Source organism: Myotis myotis, unplaced genomic scaffold (assembly GCF_014108235.1).
Source record: "Myotis myotis isolate mMyoMyo1 unplaced genomic scaffold, mMyoMyo1.p scaffold_m19_p_25, whole genome shotgun sequence".
Taxonomy (NCBI): Eukaryota; Metazoa; Chordata; class Mammalia; order Chiroptera; family Vespertilionidae; genus Myotis; species Myotis myotis.
The window spans coordinates 3,264,543-3,288,643 of NW_023416330.1; the positions used below are offsets into that span (position 1 = coordinate 3,264,543).

General features: G+C 41.1%; 1 protein-coding gene across 28 annotated transcripts in view; it reads left to right on the top strand.

Moving 5' to 3' along the window:
• The window catches only part of KMT2C (lysine methyltransferase 2C), a 262,590-nt gene that overhangs the window by 158,814 nt on the left and 79,675 nt on the right, over window positions 1–24,101 (top strand). For 27 of the 28 annotated variants that reach the window (XR_004975251.1, XR_004975250.1, XR_004975247.1 and 24 more), the window contains 8 exons: window positions 6,757–6,876; window positions 9,357–9,473; window positions 11,665–11,766; window positions 11,944–12,048; window positions 19,792–19,973; window positions 20,209–20,373; window positions 21,566–21,675; window positions 22,730–22,795. Coding sequence is in view for 22 of the 28 variants with exons in the window: in XM_036356219.1 (XP_036212112.1) it covers window positions 6,757–6,876; window positions 9,357–9,473; window positions 11,665–11,766; window positions 11,944–12,048; window positions 19,792–19,973; window positions 20,209–20,373; window positions 21,566–21,675; window positions 22,730–22,795 (967 nt within the window). In the remaining 6 variants the exon portion in view is untranslated. The remainder of the gene's footprint in view (window positions 1–6,756; window positions 6,877–9,356; window positions 9,474–11,664; window positions 11,767–11,943; window positions 12,049–19,791; window positions 19,974–20,208; window positions 20,374–21,565; window positions 21,676–22,729; window positions 22,796–24,101) is intronic. The other variant, XM_036356208.1, reaches the window with a different exon arrangement.

Genomic DNA, 24,101 nt, shown 5'->3' on the forward strand with positions numbered 1-24,101 from the left:
ATGAGTGTTTCGTTGGCCATGCTTTCCCTCCCCCTTGTATCGGTTGTAGTTGGGCAGCAAACAGCCTCCATTGATGAGTTCTAGCCCTCTAATGCACTGCCAAACTTGTGCAGAGATGCCTTGCCTAGAACAAGGTAGCACTTCATTTTTTAAATCATTGCTTAGGTACTGGGATTATGTTACATGAACAGGAATGTGTCCAGCCTTATATTGGAAATCCATTAGTCTATCACATGAATTTCTTTAATATCAGGCATTCCTGTGTTATATTTTTTATTTTATTTAGTGCTTATTTTGCATATTCTTGGCAGTGGAGACTGGCTATAAAATGAGATGGATTGTCATAGCCGTTATTATGATATAAGCAAGATTCTTTGGTTTCCATATTTTTAAAATTTTGTTAATATCAGTGTCATTTCCGTATTTTGTTAAATGTCATTCGTTCTGTGGTCTTGACCAATATAGTGAATACCATCCTAACCAGAGAATTGTGTTTCATCAGTTAAAATTCTGCCTCACAGTGGTCAAATCTTTATTTACCTTAACCATTTTCTAATAGTACATCAACCTTTCCAAGAATAAACTTAGACATTCGATTAATTCTTTGATTAAATACCAAGAAAATCTATAAGTTGTAAATTGGTGTGACAGTTATTGCTTAGATGATCAAGTGTTTTCTGGAGATGGAGTTACAGTGGAAGTTAGGTAAGCCTGTGCTGTGCAATAGAAATATGCAAGCCGTAGTATAATTTCAGTGTTTTGAGTAGTCCCAAAAAAAAGAAGCAGGTGAGTTAACTTTAATTTTTATTTAACCCAATATATTTTAGCATTTAATCTACATAAAAATTATTAATGAGATATTTTCCATTCACTTTTCAGGTTCAGTGTTCTAGCTCTGGTTTTAGACTAACTACATTAGAAGTGCTTCATAGCCTCATGACTAGTGGCTACCTTAATGCACAATGCACAGCAAAGCATTTTAATAAATGTGAAAATTTCAGTTCCAGAATTACTGATGAAATTAAAAGAAATACTAAACGAATTTAAAATTGATAAACCAAAGATTTTGCTATGCTTTCACTATTTTTAAAAATATATATATTTTTTTATTGATTTCAGAGAGGAAGGGAGAGGGAGAGATAGAAACGTCAATGATGAGAGAATCATCAATTGGCTGCCTCCAGTTGTTCTGCCATTAGGGTCAGTTTGCATATTACCATAGTGCAGTTGCTTGGATACAAACCCTTATTCTTCCATTATTGTCTGTGACACTAAACAAGTCACCTTGTGAATTGTCTTGTTGCTTCATCTGTAAAACTACATCATATGGTTGCTGTTATAGTTGAACGAAAACACATATAAAGCACCTGATACACAAGAAATGGTAGTGCTGCCCTGTTTCCTTTCTTTTCTTTTTTTAAAATATATTTCTTTATTGATTTCAGAGAGGAAGGGAGATGGAGAGAGAGAGAGAAACATCAATGATGAGAGAGAATCATTGACTGGCTGCCTCCTGCATGCCCCCTACTGGGGTTTGAGCCCACAATCCAGGCATGTGCCCTTGGCCGGCCTCTAACCTGGGACCCTTCAGTCCGCAGGCCGACGCTCTATCCACTGAGCCAAACCAACTAGGGCCTGTTTCCTTTCTTGAATAGTGGATTGCTACAGTTAACTATTCTGTGAAAATGGAGACTTGAGAAGGATATAATCACATATTAAATGTAGCTGGAGCAGTGGTCCTACAACCAGTCAGATTGACTAATAATGACTTGTACAAATGAAACAAACTGTGGGCTTTGACCGAGTCAAACACTGCTCTCAGTAAATAAGATATATAGTAGGTTTCTTTAAAAAAAAAAAAAAAAAATATATATATATATATATATATATATATGCATATGTATATTGATTTCAGAGAGGATGAGAGAGGGAGTGACAGAAACATCAATGATGAGAGAGAATCATTGATCGGCTGCCTCCCGCACGCCCCACACTGGGGATCAAGTCTGCAACCCAGGCATGTGCCCTGACCGGGAATCGAACATGATTCCTGGTTCATAGGCTGACACAACAGACTTTTATACTGTGTGTGATGTGTGCTAGAGTAGAGAAGACTGCAGGGTACTGTGGGCCAGCAGGGTAGGCTATAGGAAATACTCAAGGCTTGCAGGCCAGGCCTGTTTTCTAGGAAAATTGAAGACTCAACCCTTGCTTCTTAAAGTGTGACCTTCAGACCTGGAATATCAACATCGCCTGGCAGACTCTCAGAGGCCACTTTAACTTGAGTGAAAATGTGTATTTTACGAAGGTACCCATGCTGGCTAAAGTCCAAGAAGCACTACTCTAAACCATTGAGAAATTAAAATGTAGTTTTAACCCTAAAAAATGTTGAACTCTTTGGTGTGTCAACCAATGCACATACAAATTAGAAGCATCAGACTTTCTTCTTAGTGCCCTTAATCCTATCATGACATTTCTGAAGCCATTACCAAAACCACTGCTAGTGCCCAGCTGTGTGACTCAGTGTTTGAGTGTCGACCCAGGAACCAAGAGGTCACTGATTTGATTCCCAGTCAGGGCACATGCCCGAGTTGCGGGCTCAATCCCCAATAGGCGGTGTGCAGGAGAATCAGTGATGATTCTCTCTCATCATTGGTGTTTCTATCTGTTTCTTCCTCTCTCAAAATCAATAAAAACATATAAAAACAAAACAAAGGCATTGTTAGCACCAGCCAAATTCACATTCTGTTTCTATGCTTTTCTGGTATGCTTCAAGTCAGGACTAAAGTTCTTGTTTGATGTCAACCTCTGTTTTGAATATGAGACTTATGTATGTGAAAAGAATGCTTTGAGGTGTTGGCTGCTGGGCCTGTAATATATATGAGTCAATGTATGTACCCAAAAGACATTATAAATACTTATGTTTTCTGTTTCTCCTACTAGTTTTCTTTTCTACTCTCCATCATTTTCACTTTCTCTAAGCCAGACTCATCCTTTTATGCTTCCTTGGTTCTGTTTTGTTAGGGTTTTGCATAGCATGCTGGGAGAGGGTAGCCCCAGGTTGACTTTTAGGATTTGGAGATGTGAAGTCTGCCCAGGAGACACCAAACCCTCTGTGGCCACTCCTAAAACTGATTTCAGTAGATTAGGCTCTAATCATGGCGTTGATCATATCAGGATCAGACTTCTAACAGAAAGTGGCCCATAATAGCCTATCCTCCCCTGCCATTGCTGTCCCCATCTCCCTGCTCCACAGTCCTTGTGGCAGCTGTATACTTTACTAGGTTGATAAATTTACCTGAGAAATTGGCCTCAAAGCAGAAAGATTAATACAACTTTAAATAGGTTTTGGATTCAATAATTATTGTTGGAATCAATTCAATCTCTGCCAAGTAGTATTTTTTAGAAGATTCTATATGATTTAATAGCAAGTTGGTTCTATTTTGCTTTCTTTACAGCGGAAAGTCTCCTGCTGTCTACAGTTTGAACCCTTTTTATTTTAATTCATTTTGTAGATATGTTGTAAAGAGTAACAGGGCATTGGATAGATTAATTTTTTTTATAGATGAGGAAATCCAAGATTCTAGGCTTTAACTGGTGGGTGAATTAGTATGGTTCATATCATACTACAGTGTTTATTGATGCATTTATGCATGCAAAAAGTAATAAGTAGGAGAAAAAAGTAGATGTTCAATAAATGCTAAACAGAATGTTTAACACAGCAGTGAACAGAAAGAGCACAGTCTCTTCTCATCAAGCTTTATACGCCAATGGCAACAAATAAATACAAGTGTAGTTGGTGTAAATTCAAGTGCAACGACAGTGCAGTCTATGTTGCAGTCGACAGGGAACACTAACTTCCTCTGGTCTGTTCTTTTTGATCAAAGCTGAGATCTGAAGGATAATTTATAACTAAAGTTAATAATTACAGCTAAATTTCAGTTTTAAGGTCTAAGGATAATTTCTCCTTTGTCAAAATATCTAAGTATATCGTAATTTTTCTTCTGTTCCTATAAAATTGCACACCATTTATCTTCCAATGTCTTATAACGTACTTATTAAAATTCATAATGTAATTACCCAAGCTTTTATTATATAAGTTCTTCATAGCAGTTGGGTGGTTTTCCAATCATCCCTGAAATGACATCCAAACATTCTTGATCCATAGAACTCTTCATTTTGTCCATATTTTATGAAACATGAATGCTTTTTAGAATGACAGTAGTTTTGGCATCAAAGGCAACTTTTAAATTATGATGGATAATTTAACATTATCAAGTATAACTTTTTATGATATGTTTTAAGAACTGCCTATTGACATAACCTAAACAATCTACCAAAAGGAATTTACGATGTACATTAGTCAGATACCCTCAGAGAAAAACCAGTTGAACTATTGAGAACTAATTCACACATCTCTTGCCTCTACTCTCTACCACTAAATAATTAGAAGCAATACAACATATGAGCCCAAATTGTGACCAATGAGAGGATACAAAGGAGTGGTAAGGGAAATGATGGTTCATTTGAGGAAGGGCCTTGCTGATGAGCAAATATTAAGGTCATACCTGAGGAATCGGAAGAAGCAGCCATCAGAGTTGGAATTGTTCTGAGTTAGCAGGGCTCTGTTGCATGCAGAGTGAGGCGTGTTTGAAGGACAGCCGGGAAGCCTGGGTAGCCGAGGTGGGTGGGCAGCAGGACAGCGCTACACGCCGAGGTTGGAGAGAGGCGCAGTGGGCAAGGTTGAGTTTGAAGTGCACTGAGAATTGTTGAATGGTTTACAACAGTAGTGACTTGCTTGATCAGATTTGAATTTTTGAAAAGCCTTTCTGGCTGCTGCATGGATAAAGGCTTGAGGAGATGCAGGCAAAGAAGAGGTTAAAAAAGTTGAGGCCTTTTGGAGTGGGGTTGGGCCAGGCAGTGGGAGATGGAGAAGCAGAATGATCAGAGAAGAGACTGGAGGCTAAAATGAACCAGATTTACCAGTGGTTTGGATTGAAGAAGTGGTGGGAGAAAGGATTGAGGAGGCAGCAGGGAGAGTGATTAGGGAAGAGAATTATTTCATGACTCCCAGCCACTTCTAAAAGGGGTTAGAGTCTGAGAGGGGACAGGTGAAGGGAGAGAGTTTAGACATGGTAAACTTGAGACATTTCATGTGAGAAAATGAAAATGCTAAGAGGGAAGTTCTCTCAGAATATGTGAACTTGTGAGACAACAGATCCATCAGGGTGTTTCCAGCCCTCATTGCCAACAAGACCATTCAGGATAAGACTGTGAGGAGAAGGTTGTCCAGCTCCAGCCCTGGGAGAGGCGGGGCTTTGGAGGGCAGGTGGAGAAAGAACTTGCGTGGCAACTGATGAAGGTCGAAGTTTGGCAGCAGACGGCAGGAAACCATTTCACAGGGGGCTGCTCCGAACCCAACAGAGCTCTGTGGATGTTGAGAGTTTGAGTAAATAAGCATAGAGAAAGGGCTTTCAGTGACAACAGGTTACCAAAGACCGGGACCCAGCAGGAAAGAAGACAGGTCTGCAGGAAGTAGACTCATAGTGGGGAAGTGAGCGAGAGCAGAGTAGCCTTTAGCTGAGCTTGAAGGGAGGTAGGTAGATTGATTAAAAGTGCAGTCTCTTCCTCCGTGGTTTTTCCTTAAATACTGTTTTCCCATTAACTATCTGCTCCACAGAGGATAGTCAAGCTCTTCTTTTTGGTTGATTATTTAAATTCCCAGTGGTATTTTTATGTGATTAATAGGTTACTATGTGGTAGTTTGATAATATTCTAGAAACCTGGTAAATACTGTGTTGTCTAAAGTTTAAGCATTGTTGAATTACCTAATTCAAAATAGGTACTTTATTGTTTGACATTTATTTTGTGTTTTTCTTTAAAGTGTTAGTTTTGTGGAGTACACATTTTTCTTCATGCTGCTTAGCGTTTTCATCATATTAGTTCAGATTATTGCTGAATGTAGTTATTTGGTAGTAAAATGTCTTAGTTTTATTGTAACTATTCTAATAAGTTACTATTTCTTGTATAAATAATCAGATACTTTAGGCATTTTAATTTGCAAATTTAGGACAATTGCTTTAACATTTTCAGTTTTCAACTTAATCCCTAGGATGTAATCTAAGTATAATAGCCCCTTAACTAAAAACCAAAACTCACAATGAATGGTCATTGAAGGAAGAGTAATTAGATGCTAGGATTATAATGGTATTTGCATCTGAAGGTTACAAACTAACTTTCCACAATTTAAAGTGAATGTGTCTATTGATTGCTCATTTTTTTATTGCATTTTCTGATTGCTTTTTTTGCCTCCTGGTTGGGTTGTTATAGCAGTGGGTTACATGAATTCTTTAAGGTTATCGATTCTCCTTTCCAGTGGCGTGACTGTTGTTAGAAGAAAGTAATCCCCAAATAGTTTCTTATAGTGCTAGTTTTAGAGTTCGCCTTTTATTTATACTTGGTGTTATCATTGCAATGCATAAGTCAGTGTTGATTTCATATAAACCTTAATTTTTAATGTTTCATTGTGCTGATGTTTCAACCAGAATAAAATATTGAATGTAATTTGTAGCTGCAAACATTTAATTATAAAGTCACTGTAAGTGATAAGCTTCTTTTCCCTAACTTGAAGCAATTTGTCCTAAATTTCCACACGTCTGCATTTGTTTTTGCTGTTCTAAAATTCCTTAGTTGCTGGCTTTGACCTTTTATGTTGCTGAGTTTTACACATCTATTTTCTCACCTGCCATATCCTAGGGGGCTTGGAGTACCCATAATACAGTGAGCCCACCTTCCTGGTCCCCAGACATTTCAGAAGGTCGGGAAATTTTTAAACCCAGGCAGCTTCCTGGCAGTGCCATTTGGAGCATCAAAGTGGTAAATAAAATTGCATTTACATTCATGTATCATTTCTTTCTGGTCTTATCCGAGTAGAAGTTCAGAATTGAACCTTTCTTTTCTAACTAGTTCAGCTTTCAGAGCCACGTCTTTAACCTAAAAATTTTAATAATGAAGAGACAACCTGTTTGCACTTAAAAATATGAATTAGGAGGAAATTAAATTGTAATTTTGCATCTCTCATTTTAAGTGTAAATTTTTAATACCTTTTTCATGGTTTCTTCCTTTTATGTTGTAATTAACAGTATGGGTCAAATCCTTGTCACAGAGGCTATGAAGTAATTAGTTATTGGTTATTTTTTGTGATATCATAAAATTTCGTTGCTTACAAAAGAAAAACTACACTAAGCTATTAATGTAATAGTGAAGAAGAAATACCAGAGTCGTTGCAGATTTCATTGGCTGTGTTAACCTCAAAATTATAGGGCCTTTTCCATGTCATTGGGTAACTCCCTAGTTCTTAAAATAAGTTTAGTCTGATGCATTTTGAAGAGTAAAAAATTAATTTGAAAATTGTTAATCATCTGAAAAGTTGAAATATTTTACTGACTAAAGAACACAGTTTTCCTTTATCTTCTACATTTGATGTAATTCTGGAATAAGGGTGTTTAATTTAGATGAATCAAAGATTTCAAAGGAGTTGTAGATTCCACTTTGTAATTTTCTGTCAGCATTGGAAGATTTTTTTTAACTCATTCTGATATCATGCAAGGTGTTGAAAGTATAAGTATTTTTTTTAAGTGTTTAAAGATGACTTGTTTGACAGTTTTGAAGCAAATACCACCAATTTTCACTGGTGTCATTGGATGTTGGGGAAAAATAAATTGTGAGATTATTATAGTCTTCCTTTAATCTTTGACTTAAGTTTTAAAAATTGTTTCATACCTATTAACAAAAGAACAAGAAGAAACTATCCAAGTCAGCCCTACACTACCCCTTGTTCAAAGAAGCTCAGAGATCTAGAGGACAAGGAGGGGCAATTTGAAAATTGGAAGGATTTATTAAAACTGAAGGAAGAAATAGATTACTTCCTCCCCTTTTGTTCATATGTATGTGTCGTATGCTCACAATATAATCATTAATTATTGACTTTGAAACTGTTCTGCTAACTGGGTAATGAGTGCAACATTTCAAACTGATTAGTGAGATCAGTTGAACATAAATACTATTTTATTTAACTTGTTAGGGAAAAAATAGCAAAGGATTTTCTTGAGTATTTTAATATATTTTTAAAATATATTTTTATTGATTTTAGAGAGAGGAAGAGAGAGGGAGAGAAATAGAAACATCAATGATGAGAGAGAATCATTGATTGGCTGCCTCCTGTATGCCTCCTACTGGGGATGAAGCCTGCAACCCGGGCATGTGCCCTGATAGGGAATTGAACTGTGATCTCCTGGTTCATAGGTTGATGCTTAACCATTGAGCCACACCAGCCAGGCATAATTTTAAATACATACCAGGATATGTAAATTTTAGGTTTTTGAGGTAGTAATAGATAAGTCTGAGTATAAACAAGAAAAAGAAAACCACAACAAATAATTCTAGTATTTATTTGTTAAAATATCTGGGAATTTAACGTGTTTTCCCATAGAATTTTTTCTTGTGTTGGGAAAAAATTCAGATAAATTTTTTTCTGTTTTAAGTAATTATTATCTAGATGATTCAAAGCAAGCCTTTTATACTTCCACCATTTTCCTACCTATAATTAAACTGCACTCTAAATACTATAGTAGAATGAGGCACTCATGTTCAGTCCATACAGACAACTATTGAATAGTAAGAGAAGTTGACAATTTTAATGGCTAGAAGAAATACTATTGTGTACTAGCAAAAATTAGCTTTTGTGCAATGTGGCAGTTCACAATAGTGGTTAAGAACCAGACTTGCTAGGTCTGTGGCTTTTGATAAGTTATTGTACCTTTCATCCCTCAGTGCATTGTGTCTCTTAAATGGGGATAATAAAATAGGACTGACCTTATAAGATTGTTGAGAGTAAAACATGCTAAGATAGTCCTAGTAAGTCTTCAGCAGGTTAGCTCTTACCATGATTACTGAGAGACCAGGTAGCCAGAGTAGTTTCTTATACTTCCTGTATATTGATTACAGGTGTTGCACATGGAGATACTTGGGTGGGCTGTGGATGTTCTAGCCATCTGGAATGCAGGGTTAGGCAATGGAAAAATAAGGCCAGGGTTTGCAGGTGTAGGGCATTTGTAACTGACAGACCTGAAGTTTGACTCTGAGGTTGTACGTATTTTATGTTTATGTTTTTAAGTTGCAAAATATATGTTAAAAGACACAAGTAATAACCCTGATATCTCAATATTTATCTGATCAAAATAAAAAAAGAGGAAACTGTATGTGTAACATTTAATAAGATTTTTTGCCTCCCATTTAATTTTTCTAATTCTTTGGGACTTGTACAGAATGCTGACCTTTCCTTATCTGTTGTGTAGGGCCGTGGGTCGGGGTTTCCAGGAAAGCGGAGACCTCGAGGTGCCGGACTGTCCGGCCGTGGCGGCAGAGGCAGGTCCAAATTGAAAAGTGGAATGGGGACAGTTGTGCTACCCGGGGTAAGGCTCTCCTTTCTGTTCGCTGTAATCCTTAACACGTTGACTGATGATGGTAATCTCTTGGATAGCAATTATGTAGATGTTAAGAGTCACATAAATAGGCTAACATTGTTATTTTACTGTGTTTTTGCTTAAACACTTCTGGTCAGGCTTTCTACTTTCCAATCCTTCTTTTTTCTTGCCTTCTTTCTTTTTTTTTTTTTTGACACTGTTCTTTCTATGCTAACACTCCTCCCAAATCCAAATGGATATTTTCTTTATTATTTAAAAAAGGACAAACTCCTGTCATATTCTTGTTTACTTGAAAAAATTCTGTTGGCATTTAAGTTTTTGGTTGGCGCTGTTCTCAGTGTTATATAAAATGGTTTACAGAAGAAATGAGAGATGTTGCAGGTTAGCATGGGCTCTAAAATGCGGAGGATTTTATGACTACTTAGACATTTTAAGGTTGATAAATATTTGTTTGTTGACACTTGATGAGGCTTTAGTTAAATATATATTTAAAAAAACAATGATGACTATTTGGCAGGTAATATTTCCTGCATTACTATTCCCTTAAAATCCTGTTTTTCAAATTCTAATTGTCATTTTAAGTTCAGGAGTCAGGTGGGATTGTTTAATTTTACTACTGAAGGAGCAAAGAAACATGGGTTCTGGTCCTGTTTTAAGAATGCAAATTCATTTCTTTTCATAACTATGTCTTGTGAAGACCAGATGCTCTAATTTTGACAAAGTCCAATATATTTTCTTCTGTGGATTGTGCTTTTGGTGTCTGAGAAATGTTAGAAATGTATTCAGTGTTATAGCAGTTTTTAAAAAATACATTTTATTGATTTTTTACAGAGAGGAAGGGAGAGGGAGTTAGAAACATCGATCTGTTGCCTCCTGCACACCCCCTACTGGGGATGTGCCCACAACCAAGGTACATGCCCTTGACCGGAATCAAACCTGGGACCTTTCAGTCCACAGGCCGATGCTATCCATTGAGCAACCAGTTAGGGCTCTTATAGCAGTTTTGTGGTATTAGATTTTGCATTTAGATCGGTGATCCAATTTGAGTTAATTTTTATGGCTCGTGTGAGTATGGATCAAAGTTTACTTTTTGGCATACTGAATATCCTGTTGTTTTAGTACCATTTTCTGAATTGCCTTTGTATCATTCGTGAAAGTTAGTTATCTGTATATTTGTGGATCTAATTTTGGAATCTCTAAATTTTCTCTATCTTTAGGCAATCCAGTACTGGGCTGTTTTGATCACTTCTACTTTATAACTACTCTTGAAATCAGACACCATTAGTCTTCTAATACTCTACTTTTTCAAAGTTGTTTTGACCAGCCTAAATCTTTCATATTGTTGTATGAATTATAGAATTAGCTTGTCAATTTCTACAAATAAGTCTGGTGGGATCTTGGTTGGGTTTGCATTCAAACAACGGATCAGTGTGGGGGAAATTGGCTTTTTAATGATGTTCTTTGTGTATCTCTCCATTTTTTAGGTCTTTAATTTCTCTTCAGTGCTGTTATTTAGTATTTAACATACAGATTTCTCACAGCATTTCTTGATTCATGTGAAGTCTTCCATATTTTTTATGCTAATGTAAATGGTAATGTCTTAATTTCATATTGTGGTTGTTACTATCTGGAGACAATATTCATTTTTGCATATTGATTTTGTATCCTACAACCTTAACTAAAACTCCCTTATTGCTTCTAGTTGCATATTTGTAGAATTCATTTGTAGATTTTGTGCATACACAATTATGTCTGCAAATAAAGTTTTATGTCATTTCATTTTTATTCTTTATTACATTTGCTGTTACCTTTAGTATAGTGTTGGGTAGATGGGATGAAATCAGGTAACCTTGTTTTTTATCTTGGAGAGTTAGCATTTATTTAATCTTTTGTCATAACATATGGTGTTAGCTCTAGTTTTGTTTTGTTTTTCTTAACAGACATCCTAAATCAGTTTGAAGAAGCTACTATCTATTCATAATTTGTTGAGATTTTTTTTTAAAATTTTGAGTAGATGTTGGATTCTTCAAATGCCTTTTCTGAATTTTACAAATAATCCTGTGACTTACTGCTAATATGCTGAATTACATCAATTAGATTTTTGTGTGCTAAAGCTATCTTGAGTTCCTGGGATAAACACTAATTGGTCATGATATTTTATCTTTTTTGCTTTTTCTAGGTGTCTGCTGCTGATATTTCATCGAATAAGGATGAAGAAGAAAACTCCATGCACAATACGGTTGTGCTGTTTTCTAGTAGTGACAAGTTCACTTTGCATCAGGTTTGAACTTAGCTATTTCCAGTTTTCCACTTCTGAATCCTCCTTGCCCACTTCTTCTTTATCTCATGTGCACTGAAGCCATCTAATATCTAGCTCTAGAGCTGTGCTAGCTAAGAATCATACTATAAAATTATAAAATTTTAGTGCATTCTTATGTTCACATGTTCTTAATTTCAGGATATGTGCGTAGTTTGTGGCAGTTTTGGCCAAGGAGCAGAGGGAAGATTACTGGCCTGTTCTCAGTGTGGGCAGTGTTACCATCCATACTGTGTCAGTATTAAGGTAAATATGCTTACATTTAAATGACGTAACAAAAAATACAGTTACATTTGATTTGGATAGTATAGTGGGGCCTTGACTTACGAGCGTCCCAACTAACGAGTTTTTTGAGATATGAGCCATCTCTCGGCCGATTTTTTGCTTTGAGTTGCGAGCTAAAATTCGGGTTACAAGCTAGCTTCAGATACCCCACCGCTGGTTGGCGGAGCGAACTTCACAGTGAACGCCACAACATCAGCCCAGCATCACGTGTCTCACTCGTTCACTTTTTGATTTGACACACGAGTAATTTGAGTTATGAGCTCTGTCACGGAACGAATTAAACTCGTAAGTCAAGGCCCCACTGTATGCTGCTTCCAATTCTTATAATTAATCAAATATTGTCAGGATAATTGTACATATGGGCCAATACTTAAATACTTTCAGTATTGCCTTTCAAGTGTTACCTGAAGAAATTGACTCTATAAATCTATTGTCTTTGAATTGTAGTGATTATCCTGCTATTGTCTTGAAAAAGTAATATTTATTTTAAGATGTGCTTTATACTATTATTTCTAAGGCATGAGGTTTCGTTGATTCATTCTGCTTATTAATTATAAAAGTTGAGAGCACCGAGAATAGTTAGTAAAGTGTTGTGCTCCTGGGTCTCTCCCCCCACATGCTCTCTTCTCCACCCTAACCATCTACAGAGTGTGTCCGTTAGGCTTCTTGGGTCAGGAGGTTAATGTTTTTAATGGTCAATCTTGGCCATTTTTCTTCAAAAACTTTTTTATGTTTCCTCCCCCTGTTTCTGGAATTTCAGGTGTATGTGTGAAATTGCATAACATTTCCCCCAGATTACTGACACTGTTGTTTTTTCCCCCAGTTTTTCTCTGAGTGCTTTAGTTTGTATAGTTTCTATATTTCCCAAAACTCAGCATTGTTAGGAAGTGTGTAATCCACTAAAGCCATCCAGTGGATTTTTCAGAGAATTGTATTCTTTAATCTCAGCTCCATTTTATAGTTTACTAGAGACCCGGTGCACAAAAATGTGTGCACTGGAGGGGGAGGGGTGGTGGTGGTGGGTGTGTTCCTCAGCCCCACTTGTGCCCTCTCACAGTCTGTGACCCCTCGGGAGATAACCACCTGCTGGCTTAGGCCCGCTCCCTGGCTGTCAGATGGCAGGCCTGATCCCTCGGTGCCTGTCCCACCTCCCCGGGTCGCGTACACGGCAGGGCTGATCTGGTGGTTGGGGTGCTGCCCCAGGTCAGTTCACACACGGGTCGCCCCGGGCGGGCCGGCAGATTGCTGCTGCCCCGCCCGGCCACCCCGGGTCAGGTCGCACACGGATGCCCGTGTGACCCTTTACAGATATTTGCTGGCTGCTGCTCTAAGCCACCCTGCTCTTCCTACCCAGGGTTCTTGCCTCCATTTGGTAAATAAGGTAATGTAAGACTAATTTACGTGAATTAGTAGACTAATCAAATTAATGAATACACATGCTTAAAAATATCAAATGGCTTTAAAAGCCTCACAATGACTGACCCACCCCTTCTTGCTCCACCCCCACTACTGAATCCTGTTCTCCACAGGTGGCCACTTGTGCTGAGCCAGCTCAGCCAAGGGTTCAAAAGCCTGAGTGAGGGTGGCGAAAGGATGAAGAAATGACAGACAAAGAGAATAAGCTGGGTCTAGGTCAGCCGTGGGCAAACTACGGCCTGCGGACCGGATCCAGCCCCTTTGAAATGAATAAAACTAAAAAAAAAAAAAAAAAAAAAAAAAAAAAAAGACCGTACCCTTTTATGTAATGATGTTTACTTTGAATTTATATTAGTTCACACAAACACTCCATCCATGCTTTTGTTCCAGCCCCCCGGTCCAGTTTAAGAACCCATTGTGGCCCTCGAGTCAAAAAGTTTGCCCACCCACTCTGGGTGGATCTTCCTGGGCCTGGCTGAGGCCACAGAGAGAGATCCAGAGGCAAGCTGAGCCTTTATTTTATAGCCAGAGGTAAACAAGGTAGTGGTCACCATAGTTACACTGTTCTTGTGAGTTTCACTTGTTTTGGCAGCACTTACTGCACCTCCCACAGCCCATTAGCTACCCAGGAAGGATCTAGGGAGCGTCATAAGGTCAATCCTAATTATGCTAAGTGGACTGTGCCCTCTAAGCTGGGACTTGTTTGTGGCTTTGCCAACAGGTCAGTCTGAGGCTTAACCCTATAGCCGCGCCCTACAGCCACTTCTGATCTGCAGGTCCTGGTCGTGAATGAACTCTATAGCTTTAAATTGGATGCTGGTGCTATTGCTTTATCTGACTTGGATTCTGTGACTCTGCTGTGAATGAAATGAATGCTAACTTAGTTCTTAAAATACATTCCTTGCTAGTTACTAGTAGGGCTTTTTGAGGGTTGATAAATCTCCCGGCATCCCCCAGTGTAGTTCTTTTACTGCATTTAGTTAATAAACAGTGTTGGCTATGACTCAGTAAATGTTCACTGAACATCTGAGTAGCATACCATGACTTTCTCTTTTTTTCATGGAGTTTTTAATAGCAAGAAGAAAATGCATGAATTCATGATTCTCCATCAGCTTGTGATGCTGTTTGTTTTTACCTGCTATAGAAGCTAGATCATATCCGATTATTTTGGCAGGTACCTACTTTTCTGGGAAGAGTGTTTCCCCTCCCTGCACACCCCTGTTCCAATCTAGGCCTTGTTCAGCTGTCTTCCTTAAGCTTTCCTTCACTGGGGTCATTGCTTTCTGGAGCCCAATCTTTCCTTTCTTGGTACACACACTCATTTTGTTCCTCATACCTTTAAGTAACTTCATTAGGTGGGTTATATGGGACCTGAATTTTGAGTCCTTGGCTGTCTGAAAGGTATTTTACTTTCACACTTGATTACTGGTTTACTTGAGTAAGAATTGTACCTTGAAAAGTATTTTTCCATGGAATTAAACTTTCCAACTCTGGCTGCTGAAATAAAGTTTGGTGCCATTTTTTTTTAAAAATATGGTTTTTCATTGATTTCAGAGAGAGGAAGGGAAAAGGAGAGAGAGATAGGAACATCAGTGATGAGAGAGAATCATCAATTGGCTCCCCCCTGCACACCCTTTACTGGGGATCAAGCATGTGATTGGGCATGTGCCCTGACTGAATCAGACCATGACCTCCTAGTTCATAGTCAACTTTCAACCACTGAACCACTCTGGCTGGGCAAGTCTGATGCCATTTTAATAGTTGTTCCTTTATTTAACTTATTTTTCTCTTAGCACATTGTGTACCGCATAGAAATCTCTAAGACATACGCCAGGGACCGCACGTTTTTGGGCAAACTGCACGTTATTTAAATCATCATAATGCACTTTAGGTGTTGTTTTTCAATAATTATAACATTTTTATTTACAAAAACAATTAAACAATTAAAGTTCCTAGTACTTTTTTAACGTATGGTACTGCGTAAAACATTTTCCTCTATGAAGAGGGACCAAACAAAATTTACGTAAGTATCTAGATTCGCTCCTTTTTCCATGGGCGGGGAAAACGAGAACACTCGTGAGCGGTCCTAACAGATGGCGCGCGAAACACGAGAAAACTCCTGAGCGGTACGGAATGTGTTAACACATTGTTCGCGGGTAGTTTTTATCGCGCGCTAACAGGTGGCGCGGGCCATTTTTGCTAATTTTTTGCGCAAATGGCAACATTCAGTAAAATTACGATAACTTTAGTTTACGTATTTATATACGCATTCTACCGCTAGTCTATAAAAAACATATTAATACGTGTCCCGCGCTCTACTACACTGGTAGAACGTATAAATACGTTTCCCGCATACAATGTGTTAAGTAGCTTTAGGCTCTTATTCTTCATGATCTGAGTTTTATTGTCTTGATTGCTTATAACACAGGCCCTTTGTGATCCTTTTTGTTAATAGACTCTAGGCTCTATGTTGATTCTAAATTCTTACTATTACATGGTGTGACTACTTTGAGGAGTATTTTAGAAATATAGGGATTCAAAAACTTTTCTAGAGATTCTCAAAGTTACCTGAGAGAATAAACAGAGGAGTGAATGTGAACTGCAAAAGTCCTAGTCCTCTAAGATCATAAAAAGTTCTTGGGAACTCACACTTTACTTTTTTTCGGTTTTTTTTTGCATTTTTATGTTGAACATAATACTGGTGCCTTTGCAGTGTACACAAGTTTCAGAAGCATGAATTCATGAAATGCCAGTAGAAACTATGTCAATACATTTTAAATCCTTTCTGATCTAATAAAAGAGAAACATGCAAATTGACTGTGCCTCCACTACACCCACAAGCCACACCCACCAGCCAATCAAGAGAAAATATGCAAATTAACCCAACTAAGATGGCAGCAGCCACGGAGCTGGAGTGAGGAAGACGCTTGGGTTGCCCCTAGCGATAGATGAAGCCAAGATTCCTGCCTGTCCTGGCCAGCCCTGAGCTCCGCTCAAGGCTACAAAGTTTCAATTATAGAAGATAAATAAATCCCAGATACCTGCTTCCAGCCCACTGCCGTGGCCAGCTTGAAAACCGTCATTAGCCCCTCACCCAGGCTGACCAGGCACCCCAATAGGGACCCCCACCCTAATCCAGGACACCCTTCAGGGCAAACCAGCTGGCCCCATCTGTGCACTAGGCCTCTATCCTATATAATAAAAGGGCAATATGCAAATTGACCCTAACAGCAGAACGACTGGGAATGACTGGTCACTATGGCACACACTGACCACGAGGGGGCAGACACTCAATGCAGGAGCTGCCCTCGGAGCTGCCTCCCACAGGGGGAGCTCTGCTCAGCCACAAGCCAGGCTGACGGCTGCCAGCACAGCGGTGATGGTGGGAGTCTTTCCTGCCTCCTCAGCAGTGCTAAGGATGTCCAACTGACACTCAGGCCTGCTCCCCGCTGCCAAGTGGGCATCCCCCGAGGGCTCCTGGGCTGCCAGAGGGATGTCTGATTTCCAGCTTAGGTCCCATCCCCCCCTGGGCAGCGGGCCTAAGCCAGCAGGTGGACATCCCCTGTGGGGTCCCAGACTGAGAGAGGGCACAGGCCGGGCTGAGGGACCCCCCGAATGCACAAATTTTTGTACACCAGATCTCTAGTCTACACTAATAAAAGACAAAGATGCTAATTGACCATACCTTTGCTATGCCCTATGCCATGCCCACCAGCCAATCAGAGTGACTATATGCAAATTAACCCAACGAAGATGGCAGCCAGCAGCCATGGAGCTGGAGCAAGCAGGATTCTTGCTTGCCCGGTCGATATAGAGAGCCAAGCTTCCCGTCTGCCCTGAGCTGGCTGTGGCCTCTGCTAATGGCAACAAAGTTTCAATTATAGAAGATAAATGAATCCCAGGTACCTGCTTCTAGCCAGCCTCCACTGGGAGCTTGGGTGCCTGGGGGTTGTGGCCAGCCTGCAAACAGCCATTAGCCACTTACCCAGATGTCCACACCCTCATGGGGTGAGGGTCCCAGCTGGGGGGCTTGGCCATCTGCATACTGCCATCAGCCACTCACCCAGACTGGCCAGGCACCCCAGCAGTACCCCTCCCCACCCAAAAGGGGCTGTGGCCAGCCTGCCAACAGCCATCAGCCCCTCACCCAGGCTGGCCAGGCACCCCAGGAGGGACCCCCACCCTGAAGAGGCTGTGGCCAGCCTGCAAACAAACATCAGCCCCTCACCCAGGCTGGCCAGGCACTCCTATATAATAAAAGGGTAATATGCAAATTGACCCTAACGGCAGAACAACTGGGAATCACTGGTCACTGTGACACACACTGACCACCAGGGGGCAGATGCTCAATGCAGGGGCTGCCCCCTGGTCATCAGTGAGCTCCCACAGGAGGAGATCTGCTCAGCCACAAGCCAGGCTGACGGCTTCCTGTACAGCGGTGGTGGTGGGAGCCTCTCCCGCCTCCCCAGCAGCGCTAAGGATTTCGGACTGCAGCTTAGGCCTGCACCCCGCTGGCAAGTGGACATCCCCCGAGGGATCCCAGGCTGCCAGAGGGATGTCTGACTGCCAGCTTTGGTCAAATCCCCCCAGGGAGCAGTCCTAAGCCAGCAGGTGGTCATCCCCTGAGGTGTCCCAGACTGCGAGAAGGCACAGGCTGTAGCTGAGGGGACCCCCCCCCCCCCCCCCGAGTGGACAAATTTTTGTGCACTGGGCCTCTGGTCCTATCTAATAAAAGACAAAAGGGTAATTGACCATACCTTCTCTACGCTTCTCATTGGCTAATCAGCTCCATACGCAAATTAGCCGCCATCAAAGATGGCTAATTTGCATACTGCAGTCAGGGTTGGCCAGCGCCAGACGCCATCCGGGCCCCATGTGCTGCCCTGGGAGACCGGGCTTAGGCGGGGCGATCGTGTCACCTAAGCCCTGCCCCAGCCGGGACCCCCGTGTGCTGCCTAAGCCACACGCCGCTTAAGCCTCACCTCCAGCCGGGACCCCATGGTGATCCCAGAGCAGGCAAGTGCAGAGGGCAGGCGGCCCCCAGGTGGGCCTGCTCCTGGGATCATCATGGCGATCCCAGAGCAGGAAAGTTCCCCACAGGCCGCACCCAGCAGGGCCTGCCCCTGATCTCTGCAGTGATCCAGTGATCCATGAGCAGCAAAGCGCAGCCTGCAGGCAGCACCCCACCCTGGCCACAGCTCAAGGGAGAGAAAAACACACAGTGGAGGCCAGGAGCTGAGAGATCAACACAGAGTGGTGCCTGCTCCAAGCCTCCACGGTGTGGCTGCGGGCAGGCCCCCAGCAGACACACTCTCTCTCACACACACACACACACAGTGCCTGCTCTGAGCAGGGCAGGCTGAGCTGAGGGAACCCCCCCCCCCCATTGCATGAATTTCATGCACCGGGCCTCTAGTCCTATATAATAAAGAGCTATTATGCAAATGGTCATCATGCTGTCACGCCTTCACACTGTAACAGCTCAGACACTCAACACTTGAGAGAGAGGAATGGGGACCAGCCAGACTGCGGCCTGGGAGAGGGACAAGCTGCCTGCCCTGTGGTCCTGGGTGCTTGTAGCTGTGCCTGTGGCCTGGGCAAAGCCACCTGCCCACGGTTCCCTGCAGTTGCATCCGGCCCAGGCAAAGCCAGCCTGGGTCCTGGGTGCAGGGTGCGGCATTTACGGTTAGGGGTGATCAGGCCGGTAGGGGAGCAGTTAGGGCTGATCAGGCAGGCAGGCAGGCAGAGGTGGTTAGAGGCAATCAGGCAGGCAGGCAGAGTAGGTTAACGGCGATCAGGCAGGCAGGCAAGTGGTTAGGAGCCAGCGGTCCAGGATTTGAGAGGCAGTTGGACATTCCCCGAGGGGTCCCGTATTGGAGAGGGTGCAGGCTGGGCTGCGGGACCCCTCCTCCCCCGCATGAATTTTGTGCACCGGGCCTCTAATATTAACAGTAAGGGGGCAGGATACTTGATTTCTGTACAATCCAGTCACCACATCTGTAAAGTGGACATATAAGCCTCTGCACAGGATAGTTATATGGATGGGAAAAGGCATTAAGATATTAAAATATTTACCGCTTTCTTTTATTCTGTCCAGTTGGGGGACTCCTCAAAGTATATGAATGTGTCCCCCTCCGTGTTGGGCCACTGTTGGTACTCAGTAAATGTTAGGTTTGCCTCTTTTCTGCCTTTAGGTACATAAGCACCACATTCAGTTACATGGTGTATTCCATCATGTGCATTGTGTAGGTTACGTATAAACCACATGGGCGGCTATTTCTTTTCCAGATCACTAAAGTGGTTCTCAGCAAAGGCTGGCGGTGCCTCGAGTGCACTGTGTGTGAGGCCTGCGGGAAGGCCACGGACCCGGGGAGACTCCTGCTGTGCGATGACTGCGACATCAGTTACCACACCTACTGCTTGGACCCTCCCTTGCAGACGGTTCCCAAAGGAGGCTGGAAGTGCAAATGGTACTCTAGGGTTTACGCTACTTCAGCTTTTAAAAATTAGCCATGTCTGCTTAATTGCATAATACATATTTACTATGATAGGTACTAATCAAATTTTTCAAATATACATTGAATAATTTCCATCTACTCTTCCTTGTGAGAGAGGAATGGGGACCAGCCAAGCTGTGGCCTGGGAGAGGGAAATATAGTAACTGAATAAGTAAAATTGCGACTTGTGGTGGGTATTGGCTTTCAGGTGTGTTTGGTGCAGACACTGTGGAGCCACATCTGCAGGTCTGAGGTGTGAGTGGCAGAACAACTACACGCAGTGTGCCCCCTGTGCAAGCCTGTCTTCCTGCCCCATCTGCTACCGAAACTACCGGGAGGAAGACCTCATTCTGCAGTGCAGACAATGTGATAGGTATTGTGCTGGCGGTTTTTCCCCTCATCGTTTGCAAGCTTTTCTCTCATAAATGTAGTAGAAGAAAATTAGAAAATAACTTTTTTAAATTTAAGAAACAACGCCTTTGCTTTCCAGGTTTTTAGTGAGCTAGAAACCCACAGAAGTTTCTAGTTTTGTCTTCTCAGTTCCAGACTAAAGATTTTAAGTTACTAGTAGGGCTTTTTGAGGGTTGATAAATCCCTTGAAAATAGATGCAGCCAAATTATTGCCTGCATGTATGCATTTTTCTCGGATAGTTTCTGAATGTTTTATTAGATTTTACAAAGGACCTCACACATTCTGTTTTCCTTTAGCCTCTTTTTCTTTCTTTCTTTTTTTCTTTTTTTAAAATATATTTTATTGATTTTTTACAGAGAGGAAGGGAGAGAGATAGAGAGTCAGAAACATCGATGAGAGAGAAACATCAATCAGCCGCCTCCTGCACATCTCCTACTGGGGATGTGCCTGCAACCCAGGTATATGCCCTTGACCAGAATCGAACCCGGGACCCTTCAGTCCGCAGGCCGACGCTCTATCCACTGAGCCAAACCAGTTTCAGCCTTTAGCCACTTTTTCTTAAAGCTCGTCTAGACACTAAATATCTGTGTGCTCTCCTTCTGTGGTCTGTGTGCAGCTTCAAAATCAAGACGGTTATCTTGGTTTTAATGGTACACTCTGCCCTGTGAGCAGTTAACTCTACATGTGATATTAGTAGTATTTTATCAGCACTGCAGGATTCTCAGGACTCTGCCCACAATTCCTTGTTCTAAGGCAAGACAGCTCTTTTTATTTCCTGGTTACTGTTCAGCCTCATTTGTATGAGCTGTGTATACCCCACGGTAGGTGCCCCACATGACACACACACACTCACTCACTCACTCTACAGTTTGCAGTCTCTGGATTTCCATGCACTTACTTGCTGCAACGAACTTCCCAGATCTTTAGGGGATGACCATCAAACCATTATCCCTTCCTAGTACTTGATTTCTTTCCTTTTTCTTTCCTTCTCAGCTTTGAAAATGTTTGTGGGTCAGTAGGCAAGGTTAGGGGAAAAGGGTAACTTTGGTCTAGACAGGGATTTGAAGTGTGGAGACTGTCAACTCCTATTTTTAAAAGAAAACCATTCTTAGTATATTTCCTTTTTTTAAGTGTACAAATATGGTCTTTTTAGATGGATGCATGCCATTTGTCAAAACTTAAATACTGAAGAGGAAGTGGAAAATGTGGCGGACACTGGTTTTGACTGTAGCATGTGCAGACCCTATATGCTGACATCAAATGGTAAGAGTATGGTTTAGACAGCGAGTCTGTGCTTGGCTACAACCCTGTGCTTTGCTGTTCAGAACCAGTGAATGGTTGACACTAATTCTGTTTTCTTTTTGCGAAACTATGTTTTAACAAATATTTTATGAAAATTAAGTTATTTGTGTTGTAAATAATTCTTACCAACCCAACTTAATATACTAAAACAATTTGCTTCCATAAAGTAAAATAAGCATATATTTTAGCTATAAATGTAATTTTGCTTTTAAAGCTTATAACCTTGTGGTGGTTAGCAGTATGTAGAAATCCCAGTACCTTGGTTCTTTATCTTTACCAGTTTTTTCTTCTTATGTGTGCATTTTCTTCAACTGCTTGTTTATTAATTTTAATTTTAATTTTTTGTTAATCCTCACCAGAGGATATTTTTTACATTGCTTTTCTTTTTTTTCTTTTTTCTTTTTCTTTTTTTTTTTTAAATTTTATTGATTTTTTACAGAGAGGAAGGGAGAGAGATAGAGAGTTAGAAACATCGATGAGAGAGAAACATCGATCAGCTGCCTCCTGCACATCTCCTACTGGGGATGTGCCTGCAACCCAGGTACATGCCCTTGACCGGAATCGAACCTGGGACCTTTCAGTCCGCAGGCCGACGCTCTATCCACTGAGCCAAACCGGTTTCGGCTACATTGCTTTTCAGAGACAGATAAGTGGAAGGGAGGAACAGAGAGAAGAGAGAGAAAAATATCGATGTGAGAGAGACACATTGAGCTGTTGGCTCCCCGCACATGCCCAATAGGGGCCAGGGAGCAAACCTGAGACCCAGGTACATGCCCTTGACTGGGAATCGAACCGGTGACCCTTCAGTGTGCAGGCCGATGCTCTTACCACTGGACAACTCCGGCCAGGGCTCACCTGCTTGTTTTAAAGACAACTTTTAAACTCTATTTAGTTTTCACGCATTTATTGTAGTAAAATGGGTACAGAAATAGAAATTTTAGTCATTTGTAAATCAGTGAATATATTTCACCTTTTTGAAAAAGAAAATTACATGACTTTTTTTCTCTCACTTCAGTGCCTTCCTCAGAATGCTGTGATTCCTCACTTGTAGCACAGATTGTCACGAAAGTGAAGGAGCTAGGTAAGGTCTAAATGCTTTATTTGGCTGTTGTTTACAAAAAGGTATAAATACATAATTATTGATTTAACTGACTTCCACATATACATGATACCTACCTTAATCATATGGGTGCTGGTCTAAATTCCCTAATGTTGGTAATAATTTCTTTTTTTTTTTTATCTTTTGAAATATATTTTTATTGATTTCAGAGAGGAAGGGAGAGGGAAAGAGAGAGAAAAACATCAGTGATGAGAGAGAATCATTGAATAGCTGTCTCCTGCATGCCCCCTACAGTGGATCGATCTCACTACCCAGGCATGTGCCCTGACTGGGAATAGAACCATGACCTTATGGTTCATAGGTCCATGCTCAACCACTAAGTCACCACGGCCAGGCAGTAATCATTTCTATAATTGATACATAAATGCACATCTTATCTAGTTTTAGTGGTACAGTATTCCTATAAATCTCCTCCGTTGGCAATGAAATAACCATTAGTCCATTTTTGCTGTTTTCATTGATAATTACCCTGCTTAGTTATCAGCAGAGAATAAGACCTGGTTAACACATTCCTTCAGCATTAACTCAATCTGTTGCTATTTTTTTCTGTACTAGATCAGCCTGGAATGGTGATAAATATACTTTTATTAATCTCTCATTCTCTTGTGTACTCCCATGTGCTGTTACCAGCACAAACATATTTGGACAGTTCAGAAACTGTCCTAACGAACGGCAGTTCTGTGGGTTTAAAAAATACTGCAGGGTTTCTCCGTATTTGTATCTCTCCCTGTAAGTGATTACATTGATACTTTGCTTTCCAGATGGGCTTCTGCAGTATTCTTGTTTCTCTTGTATAAATTGGTCCTCATCTTTTAGCCTGACTGGATTTCCCAGGAAAAGGTTCACACCTCGAGACCGAAGCTTCCCTTTTGGCTTCGTTGCTTTCTTTCTAAATCTTTACATTGATACATGAACAAAGAAATGCCAGGAAGATAGGAAGGGAGAGGGAGAAACAAACATTGAAGTGAAATCAAAACATCGATCGGCTGCCTCCTGCAATGCCCACTACTAGAGATTGGGCCCAAACCCAGGCATGTGCCCTGGCTGGGAATTGAAGAACCAGCAACCTTTTGGTGCATGAGATGATGCCCGACCAACTGAGCCGCACCAGACAGGGCCAGGAAGACCATAAAAAAAAATGCAAGTTTTGCCAGTTACTTTTTTTTATTTTTATTAATCCTAACTCAGGGAATGAGGATATTTTTCACATTGATTTTTAGACAGAGTGGGAGGGAGGTGGGCGGGGGAGGAATATTGAATGAGAGAG